General features: G+C 53.5%; 1 protein-coding gene across 1 annotated transcript; it reads left to right on the top strand.

Annotated features, from left to right (window-relative positions):
• Positions 1-851: 851 nt before the first annotated feature.
• Positions 852-8,179, top strand: CTU1 (cytosolic thiouridylase subunit 1). Its single transcript, XM_052656099.1, has 3 exons — positions 852-902; positions 4,120-4,664; positions 6,914-8,179. Exons 2-3 carry the CDS (start codon positions 4,157-4,159, stop codon positions 7,447-7,449), a joined length of 1,044 nt encoding a protein of 347 aa, XP_052512059.1. The 5' UTR covers positions 852-902; positions 4,120-4,156; the 3' UTR covers positions 7,450-8,179.
• Positions 8,180-10,968: the final 2,789 nt, after the last annotated feature.

Raw genomic sequence — 10,968 nt, 5'->3', positions numbered from 1 at the left:
GAACATGCCTGACAGAAAGGGGTAATCGCCATCATCAAACAGAGGGAGCAGCTGACAGACAGATGAGTAGCTGTAGGTACAAGTTTCCGAAGAGCTCCAAACAATGCCACCACTTCCTTAAGGCAAAATAGTAATAAACTTCATTTATTACACAATGAAGTTTATTACGTCTTCCTCTTTAATCTGGATTGAGCTCATTATTGCTTTTACCAATAAAATGTGGAGGACGAGATTCACACGGCTGCGACCCAAACTCAAAGGGCAAAAATAATGTGCTCTATGAAAGAAAGTGAAAGTGAAGTCGCTCAGTCGTGTCCGACGCTTTGCGACCCCATGTACTGTAATAGCCTACCAGGCTCCTCCGTCCATGGGATTTTCCAGGCAAGAATACTGGATTGGGTTGCCATTTCCTTCTCCAGGGCATCTTCCCCACCCAGGGACTGAAACCGGGTCTCCCGCATTGTAGGCAGACGCTTTACTGTCTGAGCCACCAGGGAAGTCCAATGTGCACTACAATCCTTCTAAAAGCCTATCGTAATCCCACAAAAGCAGATAATTCGAATGCAGCCACTTCGCCTTTTAAGGCACGGTGACAGCTCACCACCCTAGTTAACAGTACGCGCGCCGCGTCCGTTGCCCATGCGCAGGCGCAGAAGGCACAGCGCAGTGGATTTTGGGAGTAGTGGGCAGATTGAAATAAGGGGCCGCAAGGACTGCTGGGAGTTGTAGGCCGAGGGCCTCAGTAACCACCGCTGCTTCAGGTGGAGCCGTCGCGTGGGGCTATGGGAGCCGTAGGCAAGACAGCTCCCAAATCCTTGTGGGAGTCGTAGTCTCGGAGCCACTTCCGTACAGGAGTTCGCGTGTTAGGCAGTTTGGACGATCCAGCACCGCGTTCTACTCAGGTAAGTTATTTCCTCCCGGAGCTGGTCGGCCCCTGAGCGCCCGCTCTTTGTTGCGGTGCCGTGCGAAGGTTGAGGAACTCTCCGGGGGTAATAACATTCGCCTCTGACGTCCCAATGCTTGTATCCCAGAGGCCTACTGACCGGAATACTCACTGTGGGCTGTGCCGTCCAGCCTGTCTCTGTCCCGCCCACCCCTCTCCCCCGGGTGGGCTCGGGAAATTCGACCATTTTCCTGCCCTCACCCGCCCTCCAGGAGGTCCCTACACTGTCCTGAAACCTGTCCTGATAGAATGATGTTACACACTACCCATCATTCTGACAAAGCTGCGATCCGGAGGCACACTTGGGGTCTGGGCCCCGCCTTCTGGGAGCGCTTATTCCCTCAGCATACAAATCTTTACTGAACCCCGATCCTTTGCCAAATCCCTTGGAAGGCAGGGGGAGTCAGTGGTGGCTGAGGCAGACCCTATCCCTCCCTGCCTGTAGTGAGCTCACAGGACAGGGTAAGGGAGACAGGCCTGTCACCATGAAAGGTAGCGTCCTGATCCGGTTGGGATGGAGGCATACAAGGGGCTCTGCGACCCCAGAGGGGGCGCCTGAGCCGGCCTGGGGTCTATAAAATCTGCGAAGGAAGATGCTTAATACACATTTCAAATCTGACGTGTCCAAAATGGAATTCTAGTCAGCCTCCTCCACAACTAAATGTTCCCATCATTCTCCCAGGTGCTCAGGCCCAAGCCTCCAAATCATTCTTCAGTCCTCTCCTTTCTCATGACCCCACCCCAGTCCAAGTCTTGTGCAAGTCCTACGGACCGTACCATCAAAACAGATCCAAAACCCCACCTTTTCTTGTCATCGCCACTGCCAGCACCCCAGTCCAGGCCAACATCATCTCACTGACTATCGCCATAGCCTCCTCTCTGGTCTCCCTGCCTGCCACAGTCTGTTCCCCATATAGCAGCCAAAGGGAAACTTTTAAAACTTAAATCAGATCATTTGCCTCCTTTGCACAGAACCCTCCCATGACTCCCATCTCTCTCAGAATTAAAATTAAAGCTGTGTCGTGGCCTATGAGCTGCTGAAAATCTGCAGACTCGTTCCCTGGCAGGGTCTTCCTCATTCAGGAGGCAGGTTCCTGGGCCCTAGTGACCGTAGATTTAGGGGGAGAAGAGAGATGAGTCCAGAGTGACTGTATGTCCTGTCCTACGGAGGAGCTGGGTGGAGATATGGTACTCTCAGCAAGCAGCGAACAACTGGGCAAGAACAGGTTTCTCCGTGGGGAGAAGGGGACTGGTCAGTTTGGGTACCTAGGATTCTGGAGATCCAGTGGGTATCTTCTATGGGACATTTGAAGGACGAGCCTGATGGACATCATGATTCAGTCACCCACAAGGAAAACTAGTTGGGCAGGACCTGGGAACCATGAAGGTGCCTCTCCAAAAGAGGCTGAGCAGGAGGCAAACGAGGAGAGCGAGGGAGAATCAAGCTGGAGGCAGGGGTGAGGTGAGATGCATAGGAGGATGTAGAAAAGACCCTGGGCAGTTTTGTGGACAATTTCGTGTGTAGAGGAGGGGAGGGGAGGGGAGGGAGACTAAGGAGGAGCCTCCTGCAGTATCCAGGAGAGAGACATGGTTCAGACCAGGGTCGCAGCTGTGGAGATGCTAAGGAGTGTTGGGCTTCTGGGTCTGTTTTGAAGCTACAAACAGGATTTGCTCCGTTCTAATTGGATGTATGGGGTTTGAGGTTTGAGGACATGCCCCAGGTGCATTCTCAGTGGGGCATTTGGAGGAAAGGTTGGGACCTTACATTGCAATTTGGAATCACCTACAGGGAGAGTTAAGAGGGATGGAGAAAGCAGCCCAGTGTCCTGGGACACAAAGCTCCTGCCCTGAGTAGCTGGAGGGACAGAGCTGAGAGAAGCAGGTTTGGGAAGGGGAATCAGGAATCTGGGTTCTGCGATGCCTGTCAGACAGCTGAGTTGCACTGGCACCTAACTGGTGTTATAGACAGTAAGCATGGGAGTCACATAAAATGATTCCACACTTTATGGGAAATCCTGGAAACAGGATGAATTGCTCAGAAGCTACTGCACTATGATAGTCCAGCCCAGAGATGATGGTGCCCTGGAGGGGAGGGACTCAGTCTGGTGGGTTCTTATGGGTTCCCCTGGCAGGTGGGTCCAAGAAGAGAGGGAATCGTGGCTGGGTGGGGAGAAATGAGGTGGGGGGAACAGAAGGAGTCAAAGATGGGCTGATCCATCTCTTGATAAAGCCACAGAAGCTTTATCAAGAGGATACCTGCCCTGCCTTTCAGAGGATACAATCGGGACCCATTCGTAGAGACAGCATCCCACCCCCACCAAAGTGAAATTCAGTTGGTCTTTCCTGTTTATCCCCCTTCCCCTAACAGAACTGCTGGCAGTCCCCTTGCCTCCTTCTGTTCTTAGATCACTGATCCTCCCCAAGCTCTCTGAGCAGCCCTGGAAGCCCAGGTCAGCGACCTGTCCTTCTGATCAGGGTTATAAGAGGGGTGGCTTCCCTGGAGACTGTGAAATGGGTCCTTAATATGCACCTCCATCCCTCCAAACAGAATCTGACCTAACTTGCCTATCTCTCTCTCTCCCCTCCACCCCTCACCCCCAACCAGCTACTTCTCTCTCCTTGGTGTGTAATGGGTGTAATCCAAGAAGCCTTCCTGGAGGCACTAGCCTCCTTAAACCTTACAGGGTCAAACAGTTGACCCTTGAACAACATGAGTTTGAACTGCTCCCCTGAGACTCAGACTTTTTTTCCCCCCAATAAATACATACAGTACTACACCATCCGCAGTTTAGTTGAATCCTTGGACTTGGAACAGGGAAGATATGGAAGGCCGACTGCAAAGTTATGTGGAATTTGGTTGTACTACCAATCCTCGCGTTGTTCAAGGGTCAGTTGTATACATATAACCCTCCCTTACTCTGGAAGATGAAGGAAATGGCAACCCACTCCAGTATTCTTGCCTGGAGAATCCCATGGACAGAGGAGCCTGGCAGGCTACTGTCCAAGGGGTCGCAAGAGTCGGACACGACTTAGCGACTAAACTACCAACTACTACAACTACTCTGGAAGAAGCCTACCTGGTCCCCACTGTTCTCGGCAGGGACACTACCCTCTGCAAGCAACGACCCGTAACCCGGAATCCACGTGTAACCCACCTCCCCTCTCCACCCATCCAGGAGAAGCCGACCCCTCCCGCCTCTGCAGGACCCCACGATGCCCGCCCCGCAGTGCGCCTCTTGCCACACGGCGCGCGCCGCCCTCCGCCGTCCGCGCTCGGGCCAGGCGCTGTGCGGCGCCTGCTTCTGCGCCGCCTTCGAGGCCGAGGTGCTGCACACGGTCGTCGCGGGCCGCCTGCTGCCTCCCGGTGCCGTGGTGGCCGTGGGCGCCTCGGGCGGCAAGGACTCCACGGTGCTGGCGCACGTGCTGCGCGAGCTGGCCCCGCGCCTGGGCATCTCGCTGCACCTCGTGGCGGTGGACGAGGGCATCGGCGGCTACCGGGATGCGGCGCTGGCGGCCGTGTGGCGGCAGGCGGCGCTCTGGGACCTCCCGCTCACCGTCGTGGCCTACGCGGACCTCTTCGGGGGCTGGACGATGGACGCCGTGGCCCGCAGCACGGCTGGCTCCGGCCGCAGCAGAGCCTGTTGCACCTTCTGCGGGGTGCTGCGGCGCCGCGCGCTGGAGGAAGGGGCGCGCCTCGTGGGAGCCACGCACGTCGTGACCGGTGAGCGCAGGCGTGGCCCAGAGGGGGCGTGGCCCAGAGGGCGTGGTGGGAGGGGCGCATGTGCAGGATAGGGCACCTTAAGGGCGCTGGAGTGCATGCCTAGGTGATAATGGGGACTATGAATGGCCTAGAGGAAAGAACCGAACGTGCAGAAGGGGATGTGCGCATGCTCTAGCATAGGGCCTGAAAGTACAGAAGGTTACTGGCAGGGTGGTGGGGGCAGGAGGAAACGGGATGAGCTGGGCATCACAAAGACTTTGGGTCTTGGCCGCTCTCTTGGTCTGCACAGCTTGGCAAGGAGGGTGGGAGGTGGGAGAAGCGAGTGGCAGGAGTTAGTCTCTAGGTATCAGGTCTTTGAGTCTTTGCTTATCTTTAATCGTCTCGAATACTCTTGGTCTCATGGCCCCCAGCTGTCTCTCTTCAGAATCCATCTCTATCGCTGGAAAGTATCTCTCTGCCTCATAACTTCTTTTTCTTGTTGGCACGTCTTCTTTTCCACAACTATCTTTTCTTCTCGCGCTCTCATCCATTCCTTCAACAAACAACCACTGGGTTTCTACTAAAATGCCAGCTCCAAGCTGTTAATATATAGAGTACACACTATACACATTTATATTATATATGCTCACATCCTCATCGGGCTATGGCTGAGAATACAGCGATGCCCGGGACAGACCTAAGCCCGCCCTTTTGCGCAGTCCAAATATAAAATGATAAACAATCATAAATGCCATTGGGTAAAATTACATGGAGCAAAAAGAGGACCTTATGGTGTGGAGAGAGGGGATGAGGTAGGGCTTTTGAGATCGGGGGCTCTGGTGAGGAGGTGAAGAGGGGTGATGTTTGAGCGGGGTGGAGGTTGTTCCAGGCAGAGGGAACCATCTGTGCCCAGGCCACTTTGAGGGGCCCCAGGAAGACCAGAGCAGTGGGCGGAGTTCAGATCCACTTTCCCCTTTTGATGGTGAGGCGTTAACATCTGATCCTTTGAGCAATGGGGAAATGGGTGGGTAGGGGAGGGGTGAGGAGCCTGGGTTGGAGAGGCAAGGGCAGAGCAAAGGAGATGAGCCTGGAGGGTGGCAGCTGCGGGTGGTCCAGATGAGAGAATGGTTGTGAGAATCAGTGCTTTTTTTTTTTTTTTAATGCTGTGTAAATATTCCCTTACTTTCTCCCTGGTCCCTCTAAACAAAGATAACACCAAACATTGCAGTCTGTGCCATCAAAGGCACTTGTGTTAACAACCATGAGTTTTCTATGGCTGCTGTAGCAAATCACCACAAATCCAATGGCTTAAAACAACACAAATGAGAAAAAAACAACAACACAAATGTGTTAGGTTGCAGTTCTGGAGATTAAAGTTCAGGCAGAAGTCTCACTGGTTGGCATTCCTCTGAAGAATCTACTGAAAAGTCCATTTTCTTGCCTCTTCCAGTTTTTAGAGGCTACCTCTTGGAGGCCTCCTTCCTCCAGCTTCAAAGCCAGCAGCTGAGTCTTTATCTTGCATCGTCTGACCTTGCTTGTGTTCCCACATCTTCCATCCTGACTCTTTACCTTTAAGGACCCCTGTCATTACCCTGGGGCCCACTTGGCAAAGCTAGGCTGCTCTCCCTATATTACCATCAGCTGATTAGTAACCCTCATTCTATGCGCAATCTTTATCTCTTTCACCATGGGACCCAATATATTTTCAGGTTGAGGGGGTGGGGGATTCTGCTTACTACAACAGTCCTGTTTCCCATCTCCATTAAATGACTTCCGTGTAGTCTGAAGTACATGTTTTTGTTGGGGGGGCGGGTGTCTTGGGCCTGTGGGATCTTGGTTCTCCCAACTAAGGATTGAACCTGGTCTCTCGGCATCCAAAGCACAGGGTCCTAACTACTGGACCACCAGGGAATTCCCTGAAGTACACTTTTAATTGAGACTGAAATGACAGTCTTCCCGACCCACCATCAAACCCAGGTCTCCCGCCCTGCATGCAGATTCTTTACCTACTGTGCCACAGAGGGAGGCTCTGAAATGATAGTTGTAGCCTAAAGGACTTTCACTCGCTAGCAGAGGGCCTGGTCTGCGATAAGTGGGGGGTAAGTGAGGCACCCCGGGTTGCTCCACGGGAGCCTGGGTGCGTCGCCCTCTCGTTTCTCGCCGCGTCCCCCCGCAGCCTCCCCGAGGCCGTCCCGCGGTGCCCCGGGGTCTCCTCCCGCGGCCCCCCGGCCCCGGCCCCGTCCCCACGGCTCCTGTCTCCCCTCTCCCAGGACACAACGCGGACGACATGGCGGAGACGGTGCTCATGAACTTCCTGCGGGGCGACGCGGGCCGGCTGGCGCGGGGCGGGGGCCTGGGCTCCCCGGGCGAGGGGGGCGCCCTGCCGCGCTGCCGCCCGCTGCAGCTGGCGTCGCAGAAGGAGGTGGTGCTGTACGCGCACTTCCGCCGCCTCGACTACTTCTCCGAGGAGTGCGTGTACGCGCCCGAGGCCTTCCGCGGCCACGCGCGCGACCTGCTCAAGATGCTGGAGGCGGCGCGGCCGTCGGCGGTGCTGGACCTGGTGCACTCGGCCGAGCGCCTGGCGCTGGCCCCGGCCGCGCGGCCCCCGCCGCCCGGCGCCTGCTCCCGCTGCGGGGCGCTGGCCAGCCGCGCGCTCTGCCAGGCCTGCGCGCTCCTGGACGGCCTGAACCGCGGCCGGCCCCGCCTGGCCATCGGCAAGGGCCGCCGGGGGCTGGACGAGGAGGGGCCGCCGCGGGAGCCGCAGCCGTCCCGACTGCCGACTTCCGAGCCGGTCCCCGACTTCTAGAGACTGCAGTTCCCCGCGGGGATCCGGCGCCGTGGGGGCACGAGACTGCCTATAAATGACACGGAATGAACCCGAGTTACCTGAGCCCGGACTTCGTGTGCAGCTGGGAGAGAGACGGAACCTGTTACCCGAGATCCTCCAGACACTGGGGCTCTGGACTCCTGGGTCTCAGAGAGGGGAGCACCAGACGACCTTCCATTCCCGAGCGAGTGGAAATTAGGGGGCTGCTTGCCTGTACCTCTGTGGGGTTCTGGACGTGCTCAGATAGCCCTAACCCTTCTCGATCGCCTACTGCCCGCCTGATGTTCGTGTTTGCCTGTAGTAGGCTAAGCACAACCAGGCAGCTGGATGGACATGTCAGTTACAGCACTCGTGGTGTTTCCGTGTGAGCGCTGTGTGTACTGCAGGCGCTGGGCCATCTCACTTCACCCGCACCACGATCTCATTGGCTGTAGCCCGAGGCCCATCACTGGCCTGAGGTCACCTCTCTGGAGCCCCACCTGGGGGCTCACACCCAGGTCCACCTGGGGGGCTCTTCAAGACGGTGGAATTAGTCCCTATCCCCACTACCACCTGAATCTCTGATGGATGAAGAGCAACTGGGGCGGCTCTCCAGACTTCAGATTCTAGAGGCAGAGCTGGGTGAGCTTGGGTCAGTGACTTAACCTCTCGAATCTTCCATTTGCTCCGCTGAAAATAAGTCCTCCCATCAAAGCACTGTTGTGAATGATAAAGCGCTCAATAAATGTGTCCGACTTGGCTGTTCACACTAAGGTTTGGCCACCAGGGGGCGCTCGATTTCAGGGTTGCTGCCTTGCCGATCCAGACAGGCGTGAGGCTCGGAAACTGCCTGCCTGACTTCTGAGGAGGCTTGGTGTCCTCAGTCCCACCTCCAAGTTTTGCTGCACTGCTCCTTTTTTAGAAATGCCCTCCTTTCCCATCTTTCTGCTCACATCCTCCAGGGGCCTCCTGGAAGCGTTCCTGAATCTCCTCCCACCCTGCCCAGCCCAGGACATTGGGAGTCTCCCAAACCCCAGCCACTGGGTCCTGTCCTCTGGCCATCCACACTCTTTGGGTCTCTCTTTTCCTATTTAGATTGGGCTGGAGGGCTGGCAACACATGCTTGGAGTCCCCTGTGAATTAATCGAGCATTAGGTTAATTATTCGTTCAACAAACACGTATTGAGCACTTCATCTGTGCCCCATGTGCCAAGGGCTAGGAATACTGCAGTGAGCAAAAGACAAAACCCCCAGCTGCCATGAGGTTCACAGTCTGGGAGAAACAGACAGTTAGTCAGTGAATATATAATGTTAGACAGTGATTAACACAACAAATAAAAATGAAGCAGGATTAGAGAGAGAGATGGCGCCAGTGTCCATAGGGGTCAGGGTATGGCCTTTTGAGGAGGTTGCATTTGAGCAGAGACCTGAGTGAAGCAAAGGAGTGAAGCATAAAGCTATCAGGACTTTCCTGGTGGTCCAGTGGTTAAGAATCTGCCTTCCAATGCAGGAGACACAGGTTTGACCCCTCGTGTGGGAACTAAGATCTCACATATCAGGGGGCAACTAAGCCACCCCGCCACCCGCACCACAACTACTGAGCCCACCCACCACAACTAAAGAGTCTTTGGGCTGCAACAAAAGATCCTAATTAAGACTGAAGGCAGCCAAAAAAAAAAATCATAAAGCTATCTTGGGAAAGAACTTTCCAGGCAGAAGGAACTGCTGATACAAGAGCCCAAGGGTGGGAATAAAGTTGGTAAGTCCAGGAAACAACAGCCAGGTGGTGTGGCCAGAGCAGAGTGGGCAGGGAGGACAATAGCAAGAGCTGAGGTGCGGTAGTAGCCAGCGCAGGTCCTGCCACGTCTCGCTTAGGCAGGAGCCCATTTCCCAGTTGTCGTTTGCCAGGCCCTTGCGGAGCACTCCTTCCTTTCATGGCTGCAGTTACCATCTGCAGTGATTTTGGAGCCCCCAAAAATAAAGTCTGCCACTGTTTCCCTATCTATTTACCATAAAGTGATGGAACCATGTTGAAGTTCTTTAATGGACCAGAACCTGGTGGTCCGGAGTTGACTGATAAGAAAGTAAGGGAGAGAGAAAGAGGCTGGTATTCCTTGGTTTACGCAGAAAGCCAATAAAGCCCCTGCACGGGGCTTGCTCTGTTCACGGGTGCCTCAGGCCCCCCCTCGATGGGCTGAAGCCACAGGGCACCTTCTCGAGAGGGTCTTAGAAGCCCAGGCAGGAAAGTGAACTCAAAGAGCCTCTGCGCTCCAAAGAAATAGCCTGAGAGAGAGAGGGAGAAAGCAAGACGTGGGGACCAAAGCTCTGATGGGGCAAAGGTGTTTTAATCAACATGGTGTGGGCATATATACTGTAGTTATTCTCAGCAAAGATAAAGGTTAAAATTCCAGATTTACAAAACATAGGCAATCCATATTAAAGAGAGAGAGTTGTAAATAATACTTTTACCATATGGTTTATAAAAAGGAAGAGGGTACTTATCACCATATAGAAAAACTAATGAAGGAAATGCCTGGATTCCTCAGCCCCAGGGAGAGGCTTGCCTCTCCTCTTAATTCCTGAATATTCAGGAATTAATAAGGAACAGAGAATTCCTGACAGATCCAAAATAGCACACAGGAAGCCTCCTGTTAAATGCTTCCTGACAGGACCATATGCCATGATCTTAGTTTTCTCAATGTTGAGTTTTAAACCAACTTTTTCACTCTCCTCTTTCACTTTCATCAAGAGGCTCTTTAGTTCTTCTTCGCTTTCTGCCATAAAAGGTGGTGTCATCTGTATATCTGAGGTTATTGATATTTCTCCCAGCAATCTTGATTCCAGCTTTTGCTTCATCCAGCCCAGCATTTTTCATGATGTACTCCGCATATAAATTAACTAAGCAGGGTGACAATATACAGCCTTTTCCTATTTGGAGCCAGCCTGTTCTTCCATGTCCAGTTCTGACTGTTGTTTCCGGACCTGCATACAGGTTTCTCAGGAGGTAGATCAGGTGGTCTGGTATTGCCATCTCTTTCAGAATTTTCCACAGTTTATTGTGATCCATATAGTCAAAGGCTTTGGCATAGTCAATAAAGCAGAAGTAAATGTTTTTCTGGAATTCTCTTGCTTTTTCGATGATCCAACAGATGTTGGCAATTTCATCTCTGGTTCTTCTGCCTTTTCTAAATCTAGCTTGATATCTGGAAGTTCACAGTTCACATACTGTTGAAGCCTGGCTTGGAGAATTTTGAGCATTACTTTACTAGCGTGTGAAATGAGTGCAATTGTGCGGTAGTTTGAGCATTCTTTGGTATTGCCTTTCTTTGGGATTTGAATGAAAACTGACCTTTTCCAGTCCTGTGGCCACTGTTGAGTTTTCCAAATTTGCTGACATATTGAGTGCAGCACTTCCACAAGATTCGAAATAGCTCTACTGGAATTGCATCACGTCCGCTGGCTCTGTTCGTAGCGATAGTTCCTAAGGCCCACGTGACTTCACATTCCAGGATGTCTGGC

This window comes from Budorcas taxicolor, chromosome 18 (assembly GCF_023091745.1).
Source record: "Budorcas taxicolor isolate Tak-1 chromosome 18, Takin1.1, whole genome shotgun sequence".
Classification (NCBI taxonomy): domain Eukaryota; kingdom Metazoa; phylum Chordata; class Mammalia; order Artiodactyla; family Bovidae; genus Budorcas; species Budorcas taxicolor.
Note: the sequence above shows the minus strand (reverse complement) of the source record. Positions and strands in the feature narration are given on the sequence as shown.

Coding starts and splice junctions, on each gene's coding strand:
- CTU1 (XM_052656099.1), top strand. CDS start 4,157: ATGCCCGCCCCGCAGTGCGCCTCTTGCCACACGGCGCGCGCCGCCCTC. Junction 4,665..6,913: donor AGCCACGCACGTCGTGACCG/GTGAGCGCAGGC, acceptor CCCCTCTCCCAG/GACACAACGCGGACGACATG.